The sequence below is a fragment of the Cannabis sativa genome, chromosome 9, assembly GCF_029168945.1.
Source record: "Cannabis sativa cultivar Pink pepper isolate KNU-18-1 chromosome 9, ASM2916894v1, whole genome shotgun sequence".
Lineage (NCBI taxonomy): Eukaryota > Viridiplantae > Streptophyta > Magnoliopsida > Rosales > Cannabaceae > Cannabis > Cannabis sativa.
The window spans coordinates 1,189,571-1,214,860 of NC_083609.1; the positions used below are offsets into that span (position 1 = coordinate 1,189,571).

Consider the following 25,290-nt stretch of genomic DNA (forward strand, 5'->3'; position numbering starts at 1 on the left):
CAATCTCAGCCTCTCTTTGCTTCAAACCCATAACCAATTCGACCTTAGAAATTTCACGCGAGTGTTCCAATTCATGAATCGAAGATTCCCTTTTCACCTCTGAAATCAAATCTTCCAATATACGAACATCGGAGACCCATCGATTGTGTTGGATTCTGATTCGATCTTCGAGTAGTTTTCGCTCTTTGGTGAGTTCATCGAGTTGGGTCTGTTGGGTTTGTAGAATCTCGACCAGAGATTTGAATATTCTTTGCCAATGTTGATTATGATGATCTGATTGAGGTTTCGGGTTTCTACCTTTGGCCATTTGTTAAATTCAAATTCAAGAAGAAGAAGAAGTAATGAAAAAAAGACCGTTGGAGCTTTATAGAGAAAATTCAAATTTTAACGGTTGAGAAATTTTCCATGAGTTAAATATCGTTCAATCTCCACCGCCCATTCCTTTTTAAAAAAATAAAATTTCTCTTTTTTCTATTTTTCTTCCATGTTGTATAATTTTCAAAGGTTAATTAGGATTTGAGGAGGATGATTTAGTACATAAATAATCACTAAAATAATAAAATTGAATTAAATTAAGTAAAAATTCTTAAATCTAACAATTTTAATAATTTAAAGAAAATTTTGAACGAGCAAATTCAGGAAGTAATTTAAAGAAAATTTTGAACGAGCAAATTCAGGAAGTATCATTTGATACATTTCTAAGTTTGACGGTATAACAACATTTTTTTTTTTAAAAAAAAAAATTCTTTGGTCAAAACTAAAGCCACTTAGATAGTGGTCAAAACTAGGGTCTAGCTCTTGGTTCGGGGCTTGCTTGGGTTGGAGCTTGAGACTCAAGTCGAGCTCAAGTTCAAGACCAAAATCGAGGCCGAATCCTAATGTAACACTTTGAGAAATGTGGTTCTAAGTAAATGTGTATTAAGTTTTGTGCATGCTCATACTTAGTTGTTACTTGGTTGTAATGGGTATTGTAACAGAATCAAATTACGAGTTACAATATTTAGTTTGTTCTTAAAGGTGATGTGAATAAGATTACAATGTAATCACATTATATTCCTAACATTCAAAAAGTTAGGTTAACAAGAATCACATCACAAAAGATTATAAAAAGTAAAACTAAATGATTTTAAAACCCTTTCTTTATATAAAAATAAAATTAAAATGATAATAATTTTATTAATTTATCATCCATTCCAATATTCATCATTCCATTCTATTACTATTCGTATTATAATTACATTCCACCAAACCAAACCCGGTTTAGGAATATTCTTGCTACAAGTGCCAGAAAGCGCCACACATCCCGCCTACATAAGGAGCCCGAAAAGTCAGCCATGGCACAGAGCTGCAAATCCAAACTGCATCTTAAGCTAAAATATGAGATTTTGTTTAAGTACAACATAACAAATGACAAACTAATTACAAAAACAATAAAATAACAACATGTCTTGGATGGACTTCCTCTGCCCTGATAGATTGCAAGATCAAATTTTCAACAGTCACTTCCTTATATTAAGAGAAATGAGCAAGCCTTGCTCAATCGCCTCCGCTCTGCCTCGGCTACATCTAAATCAAAATTAGCAATGATACGAATGAAGGGCGAGAGATTTTAACACAAAACTATTGCTATTAGGCACTAATGGTATTGTTTCTTTAAGAAATTAAAAGACTGTCTAATAGACATGCTCCTCACTTTGTACCTTTCGCTTAGTCATTTGAAACCTGTCACAAGTTATTAACATAGGATTTTGTTCAGGAAAGACAACAGAAAATGTTTAAAAATTATGTTTCTTCACATTAAATTTAGTAACATCTGAATGCATAAGCCTCAAGAAAATAAGGGGCAAATGCCAGAATCTCAGTTACAAATCCATTTCGGCAATGTACAGCGCTAATAACACTATTAAAAATAAGTGTTACAGAGACTCTAATTTATTGCCTTTCAACACACAAATCACAAATGAAGAAAAGGGTATCTCTTTACATCAAAAAAAAACACTATAATGAATGAAATATGGGAACATCTGAATGCGTAAATCTCAGAAAAATAGAGTAAAAACGCCAGAATCTCAGTTCCCGGGTTCAATTTCGGCAATGTACAGCGCTGAAAAACACTACTGAAATAAAGCGTTACAGAGACTCTAATTTATTGCCTTCAAAATACTCAAATAAAATTTCATAATAATAAAAGGGCTCAGAGATTATAAAAGTGTTTGCATCAACAAGCTCAGTTTTTCAAGCTTTCAAAGTTTGATGGTATAAAAATTAAGTCTTCACTGCCACTGTAAAATAAGAACAATAAAATTCCTAATGACAAGGCCTCAGAAAGATTTGTAAGATGATTACATCAGACATCAGATGGTACGGACAAATTTGGAAAAATCACTGGCCATTGAATCATATGATTTAATCATGTAAAGAAGAAATCAATACAAATCAAGAAAGAATCATACAAAATTTGTCAAAATAACAATGTGAAATACTAAAATTTACTCTATAAGACCACCTATTCATGGTCATTTCTGTAACTATACAAAGTGATTATTTTACAAAACAATCTTGCATTCATATTGATTATTTATACAAACAAACAAATAAAAATTTTCAGATTATTTTCACAAAAATAGAAGAAGCCTTCATATACTATCCAGCGGAATTTAACAACATGAAGTGGAATTTGAGAAACTATAAAGCTTCCACAAAATCACCATTCAAATATCCATTCTTAAACTCAATCATAAGGCCAATTAGAAATGTAAAACATGATTGTATATATATATATATATATATTCAATAATGCATCAGAGAGATTCCCAACGACAAATCATCAACACTTCTTTAAGGAAGTTCTGATGTCCCTGTCTATTTTTATCATCACTTGCATAAACATAACATACAAAATTGAAATTGAAATGCAAATACATAAAAAAGATCCAAACTTTAATATACCCAGAAAAGGAATCCAAAGAAAAAGATGAACATTCATAACAATTATTATAATGAATGAAAGATTTGTACTCTAATTTGAGCAGAAAAACACTTAGTTTCAAAAGCCTCAGATTTTAAGTATTTTTCATAGAGATATATATAAATCTCTGCAAAGTATATTTAAAAACCATCACAGGCAAAACAAAACACATTCCAAAAAGAAGAAGAAAGAAAACAACAGATTACACAATTCAATAAAATTGTTGTAAATATAGCCTTTATGAACATATTTGTTTAGGAAAATAACTTCATAACAAATTGTATTAGTAAAATAACATTGTACGAGTGAAATTTGACAAAATAACAATTTGAAATACTAAAATTTATAAAATAACCTCACTTAATTTAACCATAATGGTCATTTGTACAAGGTTATTTTGTTAATAATTTTTTTTTATTTTAAAGTCATTTTACTAATAAAAATTTTGCTATTTTTACAAATGATCACACAAGTGACCAAAAGTTACACTATACAACCATCAAGAATAAATTGAGTGTAAAAACACAATCAATACATTTATAACAAAAACAAAATATGTTGAAAATTGGATATGAGGAAAATGATTGTTGAATTTCAACCAAAGAACATGAAACACAACTGCCCACTTTCCCCAAGTTAATTTTGCAGGAAACACTTTCGGAGAATATGCACTGAAATTAGCACAATGCCGATACACACAATTCCTGCTTTAATTAATAATTTAAAATAAACAAACGTATAAACTTCAACAGTAAAAATACATAAAAATCATAACTTTATTCAAACAAAAAACAAACCCAGAAAAGGGATCCAATAAAAATTGAAATTTTATTGTAATAAAATAATAAAAAAAACAAATTGGTACCTTGGTTGGATTTATCACTCTAATTTAGCTTTCAATTAAGAGTCCAATACCAAGAAAAAGGGGGAAAAAACACATATAAGAAAAGAGCAAGAATGAAAGGTTTAAGCTTTGGATTCAGTTTTGATATTAGGGTTTTGGGTTGAAATAGCTATATATATAGTAGTGAAGAGCTAGGGTTAGCTAGGGCACCAAATTGAGTGGTTTTGATAATAGAGAAAAAGGGAAAGAGGGTATTTTGGTCTTTTTCTCTTTTAAATAAAAGTTATAAAAATAATGTTGAAAGTGGGATTTGAACCCACGCCCTTTCGGACCAGAACCTTAATCTGGCGCCTTAGACCAACTCGGCCATTTCAACTCTTTTGTTTAGATAACATTAATTAATGATAATATACAATATTTGTTGATTTGAACAATGAACATTTTCTCAATCTAATTCGAGTTTAATATAACAATGAAAAAAATGGGAAATTATTAGTCAAAGTAGTTCACCAAACAATTTTTAATAAATGTGTGACTATTAATCCTACAATGAACATGAAAAGAGATGTTTCGAGAAATTGGATAATAAACTAGGATTTAAGAACGTGGATAAATCGATTTAATTCTATTACAAACAGTCAATTCAATCACAATCTACCGTTAAATATTAAATATCTAATTGGATTGGTTCTGATGTTAGATAGAGTGTTTTTCATTTAGAAGAATTTCTAATTGATGTGTGACTATTAATCATACATCAAACATGAGTAAGAGCTTCACAAAAATTGGATAACAAACTAGGAATATGCTCTAACAAAAAATCTAATTTATTGCATAAGTGAGATCTCTTAGATAATAAGAAAATCAAACTAAACAGTCATGAATCAAGAGAGTTAATAAGTAGTGTAACCATTACAAGATAACAAAACTTGTAAATTACAATTTAAACCATCTAAAATTTTCTCAAAGTTGTCTAGTACTACAATATACAAAGTCATATAACAAAAAAAATAATCTACCTAAAAATCTTAATAGTAAAGAAAAGATAATCACAAAACTTCACCTAAGCTTATTAGTACAAAAATTTTATTTTAAACTTCACCCATAATGTCATAGAACCCTAAGAAATGTGTCAAAATAAGTCCCTCCCTCATTCGAGCTTTCATTAGCCGATCTTTCTAAGTGTATTCACGTACGTATAGCTAGAAAATGCGACGAAGAGCTTGCGAAACCTACAAAAATAAAGTCACATTTTCGAGCTACCAGACCATAAAACTTAGAACAACAACCATTCAACGACTAAAAAGAGAAGCATGCTTACCAGACCCATTGGCTTGAATGTTGTGCCATTGCGAGGAAACTCTTTTGAGTATGTTCGTTTAACAAGCACAGCGTCCCTCCACCCGAGAGTATGGCATAGAAGTGGGAGAACCATACATCGAGCGGTCCACTATACTTGCGTACTATGTTGGTGCTCACCTAAGAGAACAAAACAAAGCAAATAGCAATGGCACCTCAATGAGTAAAATAAATCAATCTAGAAGAGTTGATGAAGAATGAATGAAGTTCTATAGCTCAAAATTATCAAGCCCTCTAAATAATTAGATTTCAAATGAGCTCATGTAAAATTTGTCTCTTGTTCTAAGAATCATTCTCTTGATTCTTTTCCAACGTAGTATTATTAAGAAAATAGTAAATGTCACCCCACACCCCTCTATTTTGTTAAATGACAATTTAGATCGAAATAATTTGATTTCATATAAGCATGGAATAAAACAATGAGCTCATGTAAAATTTTCCTCTTTTTGAATCATCCTATTGGTTCTTTTCCAATCATAGTATTTATTAAGAAAAGAGCAAATATTATACCTATCGACCATTCTGTTTTGTTAAACGACAATTCAGATATCGTATTCTGTAAAAATGAACATAATAATACCTCAAACCGATTTTTGCCAAACATTTTTATCCCTAAACTCTAACTATTGTGACGTGATTTCTAATCTATCCTAAATTGATCCAAATGGTATATAGCCTTAAGAAAATATAGTATTAGTATGAGAATTAAAGTACTTGGATCAAAGGTAATTATGAAAATTCCAATTATGAGAGTTGGGGAAATGTATTTTCAAAGGAAAGAAAATGTACAAGTTCCCATGCTTCAATGTCCTTTTGTGAACCATCATACAAGAGCCTTCTGCATACAAAGATAAAATGAAATCTCAAAACGAGGATTATTGAAAACATAGGTTACCAAACTTGTTTCTCGAGAAAACTCAGGGTACCAAATAGGTAAATTCCTTATTCTGAATATGGGAATACAAAGAAGATAATTAAGAGAAAGAACTGATTAAAACAAAGCATGAGAATCATCAAATTTATGTACTCATGGTTGTCATAAAATCCCAGAAATAATTTTTTCTCAATCCTTTTGTTGTTGTTGCTTTTCAATTTTCAAGGAAAATTTTAGAACCCATTTACAAAGCTGAATAAATTCTTTTGTATAAATACAGTCAGTGACAGATTTTCCATTGAGTTCTAAAAGAGAATTTAAAAATGGAGTCAATCAAGTAGTTCTCCTTAACAGAAGCAAAGTTCCAAAAGGTCCCTTCAGCTGTTTATCTCCTAGTACATACTACATACTCGACATTCCCATGCCAAAATGGTGAAGTTAGATGCTTTCGGTACAAAACTGAATATAAAAGTAAAGAAACAATATTTACATGTTGATTTCTTGTTCTTCTAAAGATTCACTTACCTTACCCCATCATGAACATCGCGATGATTACAATGACCAGAAACACCATAGTTATCGAAAGTAATAATCTGAAATAAAGCCATGTTAATAGAATTTCAGAATCAGGAAGATAAAAATATAATTTGAAAGATTAGAAACGGCTTTCAATTCTCTAGAATTTAGGAGAAACGTTAAACTTATTGGAACAAGAATCTTACGAAGTCAATATCATGATCGTTAACTTCTTCTCCGATAATCTTAGCCAAAAGACTATGATTCCATGTTTTGCCGAAACCATCCTAATGATAAGTTGACATATCAAATCATAGACTCCTCAAGTTTAAAAAATCAAACAGCAGTAATACATGTGTGTGATGCTGAACCTGAAGATCTGGATGGTCTAGAAACTTCACATGTTCAAGTGGAACCTACAAATACGATTATGAATGAATTGTAATGTCACAACATGGTCTCCTTTTCAATAACATAAGTTCTACACGCAAACACGATAATTTTTTTGGAAAAATCGATGAATTAAAGTCAGCAGAATGGAAAATGTATTGGAAAGCTTGGACCAAAGATAGGAAAGAGAACTTTGGAACCTTAAAGTGTATACTTTAGAAGACTACATTATTTAGTGATTAATATTATTAACCGAGCGCAGTTGCAAATCACCTTAAGGACTGCACAGGCACGGTAGAGCTCTTCTTTTCTTACATTTCCCTTTCCATCAGCATCACCTACAAAAAGAGCACCGAAAAGATGCTATAGAAAAACCAGAAGACATTGTCCTAACAAAACTATAACACACTCATACACAACAAGTCTTTAATATTTCCACCATTGGTGATTCTAGAGAAACGACATTGTAATAAATGGTAAACAAGTGCTTTGGATATGGCCATAAACATCATAGTAACAAGAAATGAAGGGTTTTTTTTTTTTCCATAAACAGATAAATTGAGATCTTTTCAGAGCTAACAAGATTCCTCTTTTCGGAACAGAGGAAGGAGGGGGATACAAAAATTGGAAGTTCCACTTTCAAAGAGACTTACGCAAAGCAAACAATGTTTCCATAGACCATATTTTCCTCCAACGCAGGTTCACATTCACTTTATGGAACTTGCAGCTTAAAAAATTCAGGTTGGAGAAGTGTACGCCTCAAGCACCGTATAGATTTGTTAGACACTAAAGTAAAAGGGGGTAAATCCATCTTTGTTCTTAGAAAACTGATGCGATGGCAATCTCCGGTTGGAAAGAAACAAAACAACAAATTTTTTGAAATAAGGGAATCTACAATCGAGTCTTTACGGGAGAGGATAATATGCTGGGTAACTATAACTGTTTACAATGCTAAACGAGTTTAAATGTGGAAACTGGAATAGTTTGTTGTAAAATCCCATTCTTTTTGTTTCTATTTTTGTGGTTTTTCTACCATATTTTTTTCATTGTATTTTCTCCAAATTACTACAAATTATGCTTCTAAGGAAAAAAAATAATAACCAGATAAACTGAAGACAAAAGAAACATTTGATGAGGGATTCAACATTTTCTATAAGTTGTGTAGAAAAACCATTCTTTGCTTTGGAATCCAATTCGAACTAATACTTGCAAATTGTAAGAATTCCATCAAAGAAAAAGCAATATAGGTTACCAATCGAGAGGCACAATATGCGAAGATTGTACTTTCTGGAAGTCAGGTAGCTTATTGTTGGAGAAAAGAACCTGAAAGATATTGCAAATGGTTTCAAAACACACATAGCATAATAAAAAATACCTCAAATAATTTGAGATTCGATTAGCACAACAACACTAACTATTTCACTTATTTCTCTTCCTTTTCCTTTGTGGGTGTATGTGGCTACATTCTAATTAGTGTAAAGAAAACAATATGGGCAGTGTTTAATTATGAACCGTTCAAAATTGCTCATAAGATTTCAATGCTTACATAGACTCGTCATCCGGGTGGGCAACAACCAGCAAGACATTTCTCTTATTATGAGCACCACCTGGTTAAAAGAAGAAGTGTTTTCAAAGCATAAAAAAGATAACACTCATTAAGTGAGTTAAGATACATTATGAGAAAGCATATCATTTCATCACCCACCATTAGGGGAAAAAACATCATTGGAAGATGAGCGTGAGCCATGGATTATTCTGAACAAAGAAGCTAACCACAGTGCAATAAGAGAACTAATAATGACAAGCCACCCCATTTAGAATGAACCTACAAACAACCAAAACCAATGACAAACAATTTTTCAAAGAGGGCAACACTATTGCTTACTACTATATATTATCATGTATATGTAAGACTTTTATTTTTGGTTTACATTAACATTCTAATTCATCAAATCTTCCAAGTTAAAAGTGTGGATATTTTCCCAAGTCTCATCACAATTGTATTTTGTTCTGATTTAAAAGATTTAGAAAGAAAAGACTTAGTTAAAAATTGCAGTAGCAATCTCAATTATCTCAATGGATCAATCAATCAGACATATTTTGTATTATCATTGAATTACTACAAAATTTGAATAATTCATCAATCAAAGAAGTACTAAGTAACAACACAGCTGATTTAGATCAAAAGGTTTCTACTTTCTTCAATCTACAATGAGTTAGTGGATATAGATTATTTAAAAAGGAAAACTTTTTGAAAAACCCAAATAGAAGAAAGATTACCTGAAGTGATTATTCTTCTTTATTCGAAACCCATGTATGGGTTTGCGCCAACTCTGCGAAATTCATCAAATCATCTTCTACCCAGCGCCACATGCAAACTCTGAAGCTCAACTCATCAGAAGAAAAAGAGATTCGAATTTTTCACTTTGAGATCAGAGAAATTTGTAAAACTAAACATTTCAATTACTAAAATATGCAAAATAGCCGCATTTAATTTACTGGCGCATGATGGTGTCACAGTATAAATTTATTTTACAATGATAGTATATAGTCAACACAGTATAATTTATATTATTTTTAGAAATTTCAATTGCTAAAAAAAATTTAGAAAATTACTTCTTACACTATTTTTTATTTTTTTTTTTTAAATTTACAGTTTAAATTATTCCAATAATTTTTACGTGAGTTGTTATATAAATTTTGATTACAATTTAAATTATTCCGTTAGTTATTATATGAATTTTTATTTTGATTTCTGTTAAAAAATATATTTTGAAGTGTAAATGACAAAATAAGCCTTATTTTTTAAAAATTATACTAATAAAACTTTAAACTCAATTTTTGATAATTTTTTTTTATATAACTAACTTAAAAACAATTCTTAGCATATAAATATAAAAAATTTAACCTGTTTTATCATAAGACTTCTGACTTATTTTATCATAACACTTCTAGATTAGTTTATTATTAAATTTTATTTTGATAAAAAATGAATGATATATTTACTCTATTTTTAATAAATCTTATCACAAGATGAAATCCAAGCCCTACATATAAATACATACATACATAATGATGATCATGATTATTATTTGTTTAAGCCAATTTAACTCATTTGGTTTCTTTACAGAAGGATCATTACTCATAGCACTAAATAAAGTATTGTATCACATATTTATTTACACCACCTTCAATCCCATGGTAATATAAAACACATAAACATACATACATACGCAGTGAAACCGAATATTACAACACAGTAAGCCTAAAATCGCGCCATGAATTGGTGAAGAACCCGCCAACATGTAATACTACATGGTTGACAAGAGCTGAGGAGAACCAACATTTGATGATGATGACAGTGAGCATATTGCCCCAACAGCCAATGTCTTGATAACGCGCCGACACGGATCACCTCCAAATGCAAGGTTCGAAATTTCAACAGAACAGCTCTTTCTGCCTATGCAGGCCTGAATAAGGAGATCGCGATCAGCTCGGTTGTAGGATCAAAAGTGAATATGAAGCATAATAAAGTCAATCTTACCTTCAACTCTCTTTTAAGTCAAAACACTGAGCAGCTTACAAGAATTACATGGCATAATTTTTTTTATACTATTTAGAATCTTTACCCCCGAACTATGATTTATGCATTATTGTACTCCCAGTAAAGTAGTTCTTCTGCCAAATTTTATCACACGTGACAAATAGAATAATGACATGGTTGTTTAGACTATTGCCATGTCTGCACCATGCGTGTAATTAATTAAACTTGACAAATCATTTTACAACAGACACTATGAATAATTCAGAGATCATTTTTAATGGACTGAAAAATTTAGAAGTACAATAATGCACAAGTCATAGTGTTGAACTCATCTTGGAAATTATTACAATGGCTATGTAAAATTCCTAGAAGAAACTCGAATCTTAGATTTTGTTGTACTCATCTTGGGTAAGAGTGGATGCAGTGTTATCATATGCAAATGCCTGAACTGAATAAACACACTGGAAGAAGTAGTTGAGTTACTTTACCTTAGAAACAATGGCCAATGAGTTAGATGCATGGCATTTTCCTAAAGCAAACTTCTGACAGCTACCTTGAGGAGTTCCGTAGCTCGCGAACTCTATGGAAGAGATTGTATAGCCATTTTCACAACGCAATTGCATTTCCGGTGTCAAATCATTTTTAGTCGACCACTTATGGAGAGGTGGATAATGAGACTCTGAAACTTGACCACAAATGTACCGAGTTGTTCGTGTCTTGACAGAAATCTCCAAAGGATTTCCTCCCGTTTCCTCGAAAAGAATGAGTAAATTATTTGAATCCTTTAACCATGCCCGTGGTATGTGGTACCTGAGGATCAATAGGTACAGTTAACAAATCGGAATGATTTTTAGTAATTACTAGTTCGTGTTGCTTAAGTTTTTAGATAGAAGCATTACAAGGTCTGAGTAGGCTTCCCGCAATTAGTTGTACATTTATCGGAGTTGTATGCTCCTCGATAGTCACAGACATTTTGACATCCACCTTTTGGGGCAACGATAGTCCAGTATCTTCCGATATGGTGGCCATTGACCCAAGCCTGGCCCTTTCCCATGCTTGCCAAATCTAAAGCAACTGGATTAGTACCGGCTGGAGCATCAAAATATGACTGCATAGATTTTGTGAAAGAAAAAAAGAACATTTGTGAGCAAAGAGATCGAACTTCAGACATCAGAAACTCTCTCTAGTATAAGGCTTGAGAAACAAGCCGCTCATAGAATTGACTTGAAAAACAAGCAGCAAAAAATGCCTTACATAGTCATGGACACTCTATTCTCAAGCAATGTAAAAAAACATGTGACCCCCCTTATGTTTATTTGAGTAGCAAGTAGAAATGGCTAGAATTGATTTACATAGTGAGAACAGAGCCAAGCATACTATATCTTGTGAGAATAAATCTCAAAATAAAAATAAAATTACATTTGCTATTTTCAAAAATTACTCTTTTAGAAGATAAATTTACCTTGTACCAAGTAAATATTGATGGATCAGCATCTGGACTTAAATCAGTCCACTCTGCCTTGTCATTTTCTTCTGCAGCATATATCTTCAAGAATTCTCCCTTGAGCCCAACCTGGAACCAAGTTAAGCAACATGAATACCACTTGATTAAATAATGATGACTTTATTAAAGTGTGTCTAGAATTTTTGCCTATAAAAAATAGTCTTTCTTTATCTTTTTCGAAACAAGTCATTGACTTGTATTGAAGAAATGTCTACTAGACCATTATCTATGGTTAAAAAGTGAATTTAGGTGGAACACGATTTAACTGACTAGCAAAGCATGAGAAAGAGAACAAAAGTATATTAAAGGTAGCCAACAACTTTTACTTTCATGGCCAATACAAAGAAAATGAAACCTTGAAATTGAATACATACCTGGTAGGTCCATAAAGACTTTGAGAGATCTATATCCCCATTTCGAAATCCAGTAAGTTTCACTTCTCCTCGAAACCCTGCTCCGTCTTTCTCCAAGAAAGCGCCATAATTCTGTATCATTAATGCATCATATGATAACAAGTGTCAATATATAGTCTTCGTGTTATAGTACTTAAAACTTCAATAAAGAATAGGCTTAGGTTGGGTTAGTAAGAAATAAAATTTTCAATGAGGTAGAAAAGGACATAAGATTTATCTGAGAAAAAGTTAAGGCTTGGGTTGGCTGGCTCTATGGTTTTACAACAAGAAAGCATTTTATGGCATACTCTTTCTCAATGCTTCTCTGTAATTGGTATTTTAAGCAGTCTTTCAGAGGCTTTCTAGGATGTAATACAAAGGAAATCATCCATTGTAATACAAATTTGTACCATTAAAACTGATAAGGAAACTACATGAAAGATTCAGAAAGAAATTAAAACACTGGCTTGGAACGTGCTGAATCTACCTGCAAGCCGACTGTTTGAGATAAGAAGACTAGATCATTGTATCCTTTGACAAACTGTACAGGCTGGAAAACCTTCACCCAACGGCCGCTCACAGTGCCTTCACTTCAAAAAGTTGCAATAACTTATATATCAATGGCCAAACAAAGAAGTTGTACTATAAACAACATTGACCAAGTATAACCTGCTTCTATATAAGATCAATGTAATATTCATGCTCAGAAAGACTGCAACTGCTATAAGTATTCGAGAAGATTACAATCATGAAACTCCAAAGTAGAAAGCATGTGAACTGGTAACAACAGATTTTATAGATATGTATGAGTCCCAAGAAAACAATACAACTACACAGTATGCACTTACATCACAGATGTGTATAGATGAAGTCACATACATAAAAAACCAAAGAGGTTGGCAAGGCTATCTACTAATAAGATCAGGTATCATTGCTTCGCCATTAGCATTGACTCAATTTTTCATCAACATCGAAAGTTAGAACATGAATCAAGAAATAAAGATATGTAAAAGTGATGAAAGTGGACTTAAGTCATTTTATTTGGCCCGACGACCCAAACCACTATCACCTCACCAAAGAGCTAAATTAAATATTAATAAATGGCACCATAATATCACAATTCCATGCATACCTTATAAAAATTATCATCGCTATTTACCTTCAAGCTTGCCATTGACAAATACACGTAGAACATCACGCATGCTATCAATTTTAACTGCTGGGCTAATATTATTCTCCTCCCAAAATGATATGTCCTCATCCGAAATATATATTCTACATTTTGAAGAATAGGTATTAAAAGACAGCATAGGAAGGTTTAGGGAACGAGTAATGCTTCAACATTAATCAAACGCTACATATTTTTGTTATTATGCTTCACAAGTCAGCTCCCAATCAAAGATGTGTCTAAAGAAACATAGTATCTATTGTAACTTTCCATTTTCTTTAATGAATTTTCTTTTTACCTACTTTACTAAGAAGAGAAAAAGAAGTATCATGTTTAATGTAAGGAAAAAAAAATTGGTGCTGGGGAAGGTACTAGAAAACACTATTGTTTCTTTATTGAAAAAAAAAACTTGAATTAAACAATAAAGTTTTAATATCAGAAAAAAATAATTCCTAATTCCAGTAGTACTACAGTGAATCAGAGAAGAAGGCGACCGAAATCTCGAGGCAAATGAACAAGAAATGAAATAAATGCATAATTGGGGGCGAAAGCCGTCACTCTAATTCCAGGTCAATCAATAGTTATTGTCTACCAAGCAGGAAAAGAAAAGAAATGAAATGAAAAACAAGTTGAAGTCTACATAAGCAAGGGGAGGAGGTCAGTTAGCTCCTTAAGTTTCAATATTTGTTACCAAGTTTTCCTCCGCCAGAAGCAAGGGTTCTTAATAAAGATGGGAGGTCAGTTATAGACATGTAGCCTAAACAAGTTCTCCTTTACAACCAAACAAAAAAAAAAGAAAAAACATAATCAATGGGAAAAGAGGAAAGAAGATGAAAAAAGTAAAGGTTGCTATAAAACTACTCAATATAAACAAGTAGTCTTAGTCACCATCGCGTTAACAGCAACAACTATTTACCTGGATATATACCATAGATAATCAGAATAGTCTTTTGTCACATTCAAATGCTCCAATATACCCTGAACTGTAAAACTATCGTTGCTCCATATGCCAATTGGCTCTTTAACGGTCATCCAGGATTTTGTGACATAGACACTGAAATTCTTAGTCCCAAATTGTTGGCTTAAAGAGATATCTGAAGAAAGAGACAAACTAGACTCTACTGATTTGACTGAAGTTTGTGCTGCAACCTACTCAAGCATGGAAAGAAAAAGCACAAATACTTATGAGAAAGGCTGGGCTAAAATCATTAACATTTCCATATTATCAAGTAAACAAAAGACAGGAAGCATGCTCAAAATCAATTAATTAGCACACTTCATTATAGTATACAACAAGAACAAAGACCGTACTCCAGAAACCCATTCGAAAAATTGGAATGTACAACAGCTAAACTATCTAAGATCAAAAATGGGAAGAGAGATGCATATATCTTATAATTTCATATACCATCCTCTTGTTCATTTAGTCAAGGTTTGCACAACACATTAACTAAAATAAACATTCAAATAATGTGTCAAGTCAACTTTGAAGAAAAAAATCTCTGCAATTGAGTTCCTTCAGCAACTAGATATATAGCAGGAAGAGAGCTTTTCTCATGCTATCAATAAATTTAAGATGACATAAAATAGTTTAAAAGAAAAAAAAGTTACTTCTTTAAAAATCCACCAAGTCAATTATACATACTAATTGGTAGTTTGATCTCATGTAGAACAATTAACAATGAAGAGTCGAATAAATAGATTAACACTCAGATTCAAATAAATAGATTAGCATTAGATAGGATACATAGGTAATAGTGCATTGATGCATAGGCAAGAAATGCTTAATGCCCATTCATTAATAGTAAGTGCACAGGAATAGAAACACCTACCTTTGCAGAGTTGAACACTGTGTTTTTGCAATCAGGTAAAATACTAACTGACCAAGCTGGTAAATTATATTTCTGACCACGGAATGTTACAGTAGCAGAGTTATGTTCATCGATATTTGCAAGAAAAGCAGAGCATCTGCTTTTAGTTTGGTTCAAACTGAAATTTAGGTCCTCACCAAGCACATTTTCACTATATACATGGGCCTGCAAATAATCACAGAACGATTCAGAATAAATTTAGGACCTGGACACATCAAATGCTAGCAAAATCACATGAATACTATTTTATTAATGGCAGTCGAAGAACAATCTGTACTAGTACAGTATCTTTTTGGAAAGTCGCAAGCATGAGAGGATTAAGCTTTTTTATAACAGACTTTAATGATACACATCTAATCCCAACCAATAAAATAAATCTCTAACAAGTATGAATATAAAATCTCTTTACACACTCTAAAGATGATCATAGTGATCGGGAAAGGTAAGTGCTAAGTTCCATGTCATGAAGTAGGCATACGTGACAGTGAGTTTTTTCTTGTTTCTATAATTTATTTTCCTTTTCTATTTCAATTATGAGTTATCATGTGCCCACATAACCAAAAGTTAGGCAAGAAAAACAGTGGGTCACACCAACCTCCTGCTTTGGTCCTAATTTAATATACTGGGGTGAATCAGCAGCAACCAGAGAAGGTTCACAGAGCTTTATAGCAGCATGCAGATCCTTTAGATGTCCCCATTTAGGCTCACTCAGTAAGCCTACACAATGACCAAACATGCTTTAATCTAAATATTTTCGCACTTATTTTCCTTTCGATTCAGAATATTTATATGGAAATCACTCTTTCCTCAAATAGACAAACAAAAAAATCCAAATAAAGCACGAAGAAAAATAATCAAAAGTCACTAACCATATTCATCAATTGGAGCATCATAATCATAACTGGTAATATAGAATGGTCCGCCAGAAGTCCGACCAAAGTTTGTTCCACCAAAGTACTGCAACCACACAGATGACCAGTGATGCAGCAGAATGCACATATAATTAAGAATGAAAATATATATGTATATATATGAACTTGATGGCATAAAGTATGAAATTTTTTTTTAAGAAACAAAAATTGGTATTAATTATTAGACTAAATTATAAAGTAATAGGTTCATGTTTGCATCATAAGATTGAAACATGAAACCCTCAAAAAGTACCCAAAGTACAATCAAAAAAGTAAGAATGAGATCTAAATTTGCTCACAAAAGCCGCATAATTTTTCCCATCCCTGACTAAATTATACCCAGGTTGCCACCCAGAGTTTTATTTTATCCCAAAGAAAGTCTTCTGTTACTGCTTTGTCTTACAAAAATTCTGCTATTTTCATATGCCAATCACCAATATATGTAAGAACAAATTTCCATATGTTTTAACATCACTATATACCCTGAAAGTGAAAATTTTGCTTTAGAAATTTGGCTGGTGCAAAGTCAATATTACCATACCATATAGTAGTTCTGAAAGCTCCCTCCACGTTGGTAAAAGCGTGCGACTGCAAATGCAAGGTCTTCTACAGGTCTGTGAGGCAATCTTCCACCCCATGTCGTATACCTTTAAAACAGTAACCTAAAATTATAATTTATCGCTCATAAAGCACAAAAGTTCATTTGTAAATGGAATCTATCTAGTAATAGCTTGAAATTTATAAAATTACAAGCATTACTTGGATGACAGCACTACATACTAAACGACAAATAGCATAAAATCATGCAAGTTTAGGGAAGGGGAGGGGGGGAACCATCTTGCGAAAGCTGAAGTAATTAAGAGAAACAAAACAAGACAAACAAACAAAAAATGCAAAATAATACATGAAGGGAAAAAAAATGAAGTTTTATAAGATATTACCATCCATCCCAATTTTCAGTCCAAAGTGTGGGTTTGTTATAGGAATTTGGCTTATAACCGTCACAGTAGTATCCATTGCATGCATCTATCTGTAAATGAAGAAAGCAACTTATGAAAAACATCACATTAAGGTATCACACGTTGTAAAATTTATCCGCCACTGCTCTGGAAGTTTCACCTATCCAGGTCCCTACACATTCTTACAGCCATAATATATAAGGTCAGACAAATTTAAAACAATGGCTAAAGACCTTACAACTTCATCCGGAGCATCAGTTTGCTTGCACATCACCCATGGAACCCTAGCACCAAGGCTTAAAGCCATCTTTGCAGCCCATTTAACATAGTCCTTTCCTCCCTGCCCAAACTTCCCTTCAATGTTTCCATATTCATTTTCAATCTGATAAATATGCAGTAAGAACATACAAGCATATGTGAATCATCTTAACAATTAAAGAAGTAGAACATGGTTTAAATGAACTTTTAATCTCTTATGTATGCAATGCTCAAATTTTAATGCATCCAACCTGCAACATAATGATTGGACCACCTTGCCATGAAAACAGTTGTTCCTCTCGCATCAAATCCACAATTTTCTTAACAAAACGTTGCATTTCATCCTAGCAAAAAAGAAAGGTAACATCAAAATATTATATGTATAAACAACAAAATCTACTAGAATGATAAAAATCGTTCAAAAGAACTAGTTTTTAAGTGAGAAAGTCAACAACGGATAAAGTTTTAGAAGAGAAAGAAAGAAAGAAAGAAACTGAATTAAGAGTAAATCTCATTACTCACAGCCAAAAAATTCATTGTCAGTCTTCCCAATTTCAATATACTGGAACAAGATTTAATTTCTTGCTCACACTCTATCTCAAGGCGCCCTAACCCAACCCAAAAATGACAAGCACCATAAAAATTATGAATTTCTCTCCTTTTAATTACTCTAAACTGACACTATGGCTTGGATGATGGGTACTCCCAGTGCTATATATATAAGAATAACCAAAAAAGTACAAACATAACCTTGCAAGCATGGGAATTATACAAGTTTTATACCTTGAAAGGAGCATTGTCTGTTCTGAATTCTATGCCGGGGATGTCACGCAGCCATACTGGGAAACCTCTGCATGATTATCAATTTTAATCAAGTGACACTCCAGTAACTATTACCCTCTTTTTTTTTTTTTTTTTTTTTTTACAATCACATTGTCCCTTAAGAAGGTAGTAATTACCTAGTTGCTTGTAAAATATTAACGGAGAGAATACAAAAGGTATATGGATGTTGGTCTACAAAAATGTGATAAAAACCAGAAATATTTCAAAGGATCAACTAGAAAACTCAACAAAATCCTTAAATATAAGAAGAACAATATAGTTATATTCCTTTGAAGTAAAAGCCCCAAAAGAACCTGTAAATTGGTTAAATAACATCTTGAGCTAGTTATCTAGAAGCATTTTAATAGAGATAATTATTTCCTTACTTTCAAAATTTCAAAACTCATTACAAGAGAAAGAATATAAAATGGCATTCTTGCATACTTTTGACCCACAGTGTCATCTTTCTCGGACATAGTTCTAATTTAGAATGGAGAAAGTTGTGTAAAATCATAATGAGAGAGAAGGCCATACCCAAAATTCCACTCAGCACAAACATAAGGACCTATCCGAAGGTGAAGATAGAGTCCACTGGATCCCACTAGCTTTACAAACTTAACAAGATCATACCTCCCATCAAAATTGTACTAAAAAGGAAGTTCAGAAGAAAAGTTAATACTCTAGCCCAAACAAATTAGTCATATTCAAGACAATAATAAGGCTCTATCTACGATATCACCTCTCCTTTGACAGGCTCATGCCCATTCCAAAATACATAAGTCTGGATCACATCTGCACCACCTTCCTTGCTCTTTTCAATCAAATCGGGCCACATCTGATGTCAAGGGGCATGAACAGAACATGTTTCAGAAAATAGCAGCATAAACCATCTTTAGAATGAACTATACATCCATATTATATAAATAATATATTCTTAAGCATTCAATTTTTGTGATGAACAAAAAAAAATTGTTATAAGAAAAACAATGCACATAAAGATCAACTGAATGAAGAACATGAAGGAAATCATCCAAGTCAAAATTGCCTAAAATAGCACCAACTGCACCAAAATTTCACAAAATAAGAAGACCGACTAGTATAAAGAAAAGAAAAATGGACTGCCATTACTTGGGCTTGGAGCAAGGATCAAACTCCTGTTCATTTTCAGCAACAATTTAATCAGAATAAGTGTAAACTATATAGAAAATTCATGTCATACCACAGATTCCTGTTTAAGACTCAACAATATTCTTCAGCAACGATTGAAACAGATAGCATAGTGGTGGTGGAAGCTATTCGAAGCTCATTTCAGATGTGTTCTGCATTTGAGTTTTTGATTGATGATTGTAAAAACTTGTTGGGTTTATTACATAATGTTTCGTTACATTTTGTTATGTTTGTTAAGTGTTCTGCAAATCGAGCTGAGCATTTCATTGTCACAAAATTCTCGATTGATAGCAACTCTGTTCCTTCTAAATTATTGTTTATTCTTTTGAGCGATTGCTCCATTTAATGAATATGAATTTGTTCAAAAATAAATAATCAAGTTTGAGCGTTACTTAGGACTATAATGCTTCTCATCCACCTAAATATCAAAGAACATCACAAATTAACCAAAACAAACTCTATCCTTACACAAAATCCAAGTCTCCTAACTTCACAAATTAAATAATAATTCACTCAAATCATCAAAATTTCAGCCAAAATTTTCTCAGCAACCAAACACACACAAAAACAGTATAATAAGCAATTAAGCACCTCGGGAGTGGCTCGAGGGTAGTGAATACCGGCTGAGATGAGCATGCGACGTTTTCCGTCTACGATCATAGCCCGATGATCGTAGCTGACGTTGAATGGCTTAAAGTACTCGGCGGCGAGTGCGAGCAGAGACAAGTGAATGCTGAGACATAAAATCAGCCATGGGAGAGTCATCGAAGCTCTTCGCCCTACCATCTTCGCTCTCTCTCTCTACTGATCTTAGAGAGAGAGAGTTATGAGTGTTGTTATTGTTAAGAGTGGTTTCTACGCGCCAACGGAGTAAGCAATGGAAAATTACGATAGAGATGTTGCAGTTATCCGGTTGTTGCCTACGTGTCATTCGGTTCGGGTCGGGTCGGGTCCAATTTGTAAATTGGGGGCAAATTGATAATAATTATATATATATATATGGGTGACTATTCAATGGTTACATTTTTATTGTAACCATATAGTTACATTTTTCTTTAACCTGTAATAGCAGGTTACCAATAGGTAGACTTTCCTTTTTTAGATTTAATTAATTATAATTAACTATTTTCTTAAAATAATTAATTAAATAGACATTCCTTTTTTAGAATTATTTAATTATAATTAACTATTTTCTTAAAATAATTAATTAAATATTTAACAAGACCTCTTTTAGTAATTAATATTTATATTTAAATCCTTACTTGAATTATTTTAATAATTAAGCCATTTAATTATAATATTTACAATAAAATTTATTTTTTTACAAAAATTAAACTTCTTTTGACACAAATTAAAATTCTCTTCTTATAATAAATTTTTAAATAATTAATTATTTTTAAATGATATTTAATTATTTTGTTACAATTATATGAACTAAGTATGAGGCCTCAAGCTAATCAATCGATAACAAGTGCAGCCATTTTTTTTCTAAAAAATCCTTCAACTTATTTCATTTTTTACTTTTTAAATATTTAAATTAAAAAATTAAATAATTAAGTGTAATAATTTAAAATTAAGATTACAAGAATAATAAAATTTAAATTCTGAAATTATATGTGTATAATTTTAAATTATAAAAAGTTTTGCTATAAAATTCTAAATAATTTAAGTGTAAAAAAATAAATTGCTAAAAGATCCTTATGTAGTAATAAATTGCAAAAAATTAATTAATAATTATAAATAATTTAATTTTAAAATATAATTAATCTTAATTAAAGTTTTATAAGGAAATAAATGATTAGGTTACTTTCAGGTTACAAGTTATTTATAATTTATTTTTATTTAATTTCCAAATTAATCACAACCATTTAATAGTAATCCAATGGCTTAAAAAAATGTAACCATGATGGTTACAATAAAAATGTAACCATTGAAACCTCTTCCATATATATATATAGATATATATATTTTTAAGAGTAATTTGTTCATAAATATTTAAGTTTAACTCTTAGTTGTAAATAAATACATAAATTTAATTTTGAAAGTTCGGTGTGTATTTAGGGGCTAATTGTTAAGTAAATTGTCACGTGAAAATTCTTGATTAGTGTATGCCATTAAATTTGTATTTTTTTTTAACAAAATTAGTTTAAATTTACTAATAAGAAAATAACACGTGGATAATGACTTGATATTTAACTGTCTTCCAGAAATATAAGTTATGTATTATTACCACCAAAAATTTAAACTTATGTATTTATTTGCAACCATAAATTAAACTTAAGTATTTATGCCACAAATTGCTCTTTTTTTTACATAATTATGTGAATACATAAAAGCAAAAAAAAAAAAAAAAAAGGGGGGGGGGGGGGGGGTGGGGCTATAGGTCCCATTAGGAATGCACACGAGACGGGAAATTACTGTGGACTGCTCCCCCATTTCCATTACCATTAACGATTTTAATCCCCATCCCCTAATGGGGCAGGGACGGAACAGGGAATCTCCTAATATAAAATAATGGCTAATTAGTAATTTTTCCCCCTGAACTTTGACATGTACTAAATCGTGTCTCCTGAACTTTTTTGGCCATTAAAAATTCCCTTCGAACTATTGAGATTGTTAAATTTAAGGACTTATGTCTAATTTCATTCAATTTTACTGTTTCAGTAATTGTTTATGTACTAAACCATGCTCCCCAGACTTTGATATCTACCAAATCGTGCCCCTCAAACTTTGATATGTACTAAATCACGCCCCTTGAACTTTCATCCATGTTAGAATTTTTTACTAAAATTAGACAAAAGTCCTTAAGTTTAACAATCTCGATAGTTCGAGGGGAATTTTTAACGGCCAAAAAAGTTCAGGGAGCACGATTTAGTACATGTCAAAATTTAGGGGGGAAAATTACTAATTAGCCTAAAATAATATACTAAAAAAATACAAATATAAAATATTGCGAAAAAGATAACAAAAGTATAAAATGGGCCATTGTCGAGGCGAGAGAGTATCATCCCCGTCCCATTTAACATTCAGGGACGAAAAATAATCTCCGTTCATGCCCTACTCCCCATTTAGATGGAGAATCCTCGACCCATTAGAAGTGGGTCCTCCTGAGGCCCTATCCTCATAGAGAAAATGTACATCCCTAGGCCTCATTCTCTCTAACTGGCTCTATCAATGGTCGGGTCGGTGACAAAGCTATTGGTATCTGTAATGCAGGTCCATATATTATATAGATTTTAGTAAGTTAGTCTTCAAAATTTCTTCCTTTTTTAAAATTTGGTTCATATATATAAGTTATGATAAATTAATTATTAAATTTGAGTTTATTTTGTAAATTGGTGGCTAAAATTTTAATTTATTGTCAACTAATTTGGTCTTCGCCCTTATTGCAAGGAATTGAAAGGAGAAAAATTTAGTTATTGCTTGCTTGAGCTTCCCATGTTCTAATCCTCATTTTCGCAAGTTACGTGATATTGTGGGCAGTCCCGTTTGTATGTGATAGAGCTTGAAAGTTTGTTACCTTCCAAATAGATGCTACGAAATACTTGTTGAACCTTTTCACCCGACGAAGCCCTTTTTCATGTCAAATTATGATGCCTTTTGGGGATCGAACTCCTCCTTTTTTCAATAGACGCTTTAGGACTGGTCCTGAATTAAAATAGACCTTAGAAAGAAAAAATTGAACCCTTATTATAAGAATAAATAGTATTTTTAAAAATTATATATATTTTTAAAATATATTATTTTATTTGAGCTCCAAAGATGAGTGGACCCTAAGTGCAGGCTTAGCTCGCCTTATTTTAGGGTCGACTCTGGACGCTTCACAAGATCAACAGAAAAGGCCAAATTTGTGACTTACAACATTGCTCGTCATACTCTTAAATTGGAAAGAGTGGAGTGTTAAACCTGTTTTATATTCCACCCTTCTATTAGATGAATACAAGGAAATTTTCGGCTAAATATTTTTTGTCTTCTTGATATTTTTTTTTCTTTTTTCTTTCTTGTTATGTGTTTATGGTCTTTTATTGTTTTGTTTTGTTATTATATGTGCTCTTGTTGGAACTCTTGTTCTAATAGTACTATTTCTAGGCTTGGCTTGGACTCATGTTGTTCTTGTTGTTATGTTTAATGAAGTTTCTTGTTCTCCTCTTGGTTCTTGAGTGGATAATCCTTAAAATGAGAAATCCTAAAGGAGAGTGAATCTATTATAGATTCACAAAGTTATTTTTTTCCTTGTCAATAATTACTTTTCAATAAGGTAACACATATTAATGGTGTCTATATTACCACATTCAAAATTATTAGTAATTTTTTATGTTCATTATTAAATTTAAATATGCAAAACTTAATATTTAGTCGCATTCATATGACACTTTGTATAATAATTATCGAACATAATTTAATTGTTATTATAAAGTTTGATAGGATTCAATTTATCAATGTTAATAGGGTGATGGCCACTTTGCATACACATCAAAATAGTATATATTATGTATATAAGAAAAAGACAACAATTAATAATAATAATAAAAAAACTCTATAGTAAATAATACTAGTATGATGTAATTTTTTTTTAAAAAAATGTATATATATTTTATCCAATAATTAATTTGTAGTGATGGTGGTACACCAATTTGGGCAAAAACATAATTAATTTAAATGGTATTATAAAGTTGGATAGGATTTAATTTATTTAAAATGAGGTCATTTGTGACTAATGGGGCAATATAGTTTAGAATTATCTTCACATATTCACAAAATATCATTATCCATAGTATGAGCTACTTTGCTTACACAAACATATACACATGTCATCCTTTTAAAAAAACATATTACACATGTCACACTTTATTTTTATTATTATTTATTTATTTTATTTTGCTTAATAACATGTCCCACATTGTCACACATGACACATCCATATATGCAAACTATATACTCAAAATATTATGTCAAAATAGTAACAAGTTTATTTAAGTTTTTTGGTCTATAATCCATACATTATTTTGTTTTTCAGTCCGTTAAAAATAGACACCGACTTATTTATAATGATGTAAAATAATGTTATAGTAAAACTTTTATATATTTTGGTATTTAAAAAATAGTTTATTCTTCTTCTTTATAATTATATTATGTATTTTATTTAAGATGATTTACAAATTTTCAAAAAAATAATTCAAATGCTAAAAATGAGTAAATATCGTTTTGGACCCTCTGTTTTACAAAAGTTATCAATTGGACCTTGTGTTTTGGTAAATGACAAAATAGACCCTGTATTTTCTAAAATAGTACAAATAGGACCCTGAATTGATTTTTTGTCAAAATAAAGTTTAATTATAATCCGATCTAAAAGTGTTATGACAAAACTGTTTACATTTTTTTTGTATTTGTTCGTATTAAACATTGTCTTCAAATTGGTTGTATTAAAAAAAAGTTGTCAAAAATTAAGTTTAGGGTCCTATTTTTACTATTTTAGAAAATACAGGGTCTATTTTGTTATTAACAAAATACAGGGTCCAATCTGTAACTTTTACAAAACACAGGGTCTAAAATGGTATTTTAATTCAAATAATTGCTTATTATACATTAAAAAAATAATTACTCATGTAATAAAATATTTAAATTTTATTTTCAATATTATAAATTATTTAATATTTTTATATATAATTTTTAATGCTCTTACAAATGTCAAATCAAATAAAATTTAATTATAAAGCTCTTAGGAATGTCAATTAAATAAAGA

The 25,290-nt window shown here is 31.3% G+C and overlaps 2 protein-coding genes, 1 long non-coding RNA gene and 6 other non-coding genes across 11 annotated transcripts; all 9 read right to left on the bottom strand.

Annotated features, from left to right (window-relative positions):
* Positions 1-1,171: 1,171 nt before the first annotated feature.
* On the bottom strand, positions 1,172-4,243 carry LOC115722480 (uncharacterized). Its single transcript, XR_004012818.2, has 2 exons — positions 3,834-4,243; positions 1,172-1,722 (listed from the first exon to the last, which is right to left on the bottom strand). It is a non-coding gene; the product is annotated as an uncharacterized LOC115722480 (long non-coding RNA).
* LOC115724358 (small nucleolar RNA snoR116) lies at positions 2,191-2,282 on the bottom strand. Its single transcript, XR_004013151.2, has one exon. It is a non-coding gene; the product is annotated as a small nucleolar RNA snoR116 (small nucleolar RNA).
* On the bottom strand, positions 2,317-2,391 carry LOC115724359 (small nucleolar RNA snoR117). The gene has a single exon (XR_004013152.1). It is a non-coding gene; the product is annotated as a small nucleolar RNA snoR117 (small nucleolar RNA).
* LOC115724347 (small nucleolar RNA R44/J54/Z268 family) lies at positions 2,796-2,885 on the bottom strand. The gene has a single exon (XR_004013143.2). It is a non-coding gene; the product is annotated as a small nucleolar RNA R44/J54/Z268 family (small nucleolar RNA).
* LOC115724346 (small nucleolar RNA Z267) lies at positions 3,050-3,129 on the bottom strand. Its single transcript, XR_004013142.1, has one exon. It is a non-coding gene; the product is annotated as a small nucleolar RNA Z267 (small nucleolar RNA).
* On the bottom strand, positions 3,536-3,679 carry LOC115724361 (small nucleolar RNA snoR135). The gene has a single exon (XR_004013154.1). It is a non-coding gene; the product is annotated as a small nucleolar RNA snoR135 (small nucleolar RNA).
* Positions 4,108-4,188, bottom strand: TRNAL-AAG (transfer RNA leucine (anticodon AAG)). Its single transcript has one exon. It is a non-coding gene; the product is annotated as a tRNA-Leu (tRNA).
* A 422-nt stretch (positions 4,244-4,665) lies between the features above and the next one.
* Positions 4,666-9,486, bottom strand: LOC115722477 (uncharacterized). 3 transcript variants are annotated; one of them, XM_061103906.1, is made up of 11 exons: positions 9,232-9,486; positions 8,657-8,776; positions 8,498-8,558; positions 8,204-8,274; positions 7,225-7,289; positions 6,933-6,977; positions 6,768-6,848; positions 6,571-6,638; positions 5,961-6,009; positions 5,134-5,291; positions 4,666-5,044 (listed from the first exon to the last, which is right to left on the bottom strand). In XM_061103906.1, exons 2-11 carry the CDS (start codon positions 8,763-8,765, stop codon positions 4,978-4,980), a joined length of 774 nt encoding a protein of 257 aa, XP_060959889.1. In that variant the 5' UTR covers positions 8,766-8,776; positions 9,232-9,486; the 3' UTR covers positions 4,666-4,977. The 3 variants fall into 3 exon arrangements, with proteins under 3 accessions (XP_060959889.1, XP_060959890.1, XP_060959891.1); XM_061103907.1 differs by having other exon boundaries at positions 5,961-6,006; positions 9,232-9,485; XM_061103908.1 differs by lacking the exon at positions 8,657-8,776 and having other exon boundaries at positions 9,232-9,443.
* A 531-nt stretch (positions 9,487-10,017) lies between these two features.
* On the bottom strand, positions 10,018-20,421 carry LOC115722365 (beta-galactosidase 9-like). The gene is made up of 19 exons (XM_030651560.2): positions 20,139-20,421; positions 19,120-19,215; positions 18,915-19,027; positions 18,342-18,408; positions 17,810-17,902; positions 17,539-17,682; positions 17,283-17,371; positions 16,883-16,988; positions 16,300-16,387; positions 16,026-16,147; positions 15,392-15,595; positions 14,476-14,708; positions 13,551-13,666; positions 12,879-12,976; positions 12,374-12,484; positions 11,958-12,068; positions 11,395-11,603; positions 10,984-11,305; positions 10,018-10,421 (listed from the first exon to the last, which is right to left on the bottom strand). The coding sequence occupies exons 1-19, from the start codon at positions 20,331-20,333 to the stop codon at positions 10,263-10,265; spliced, it is 2,676 nt and encodes an 891-aa protein (XP_030507420.2). The 5' UTR covers positions 20,334-20,421; the 3' UTR covers positions 10,018-10,262.
* Between the last annotated feature and the right edge of the window lie 4,869 nt (positions 20,422-25,290).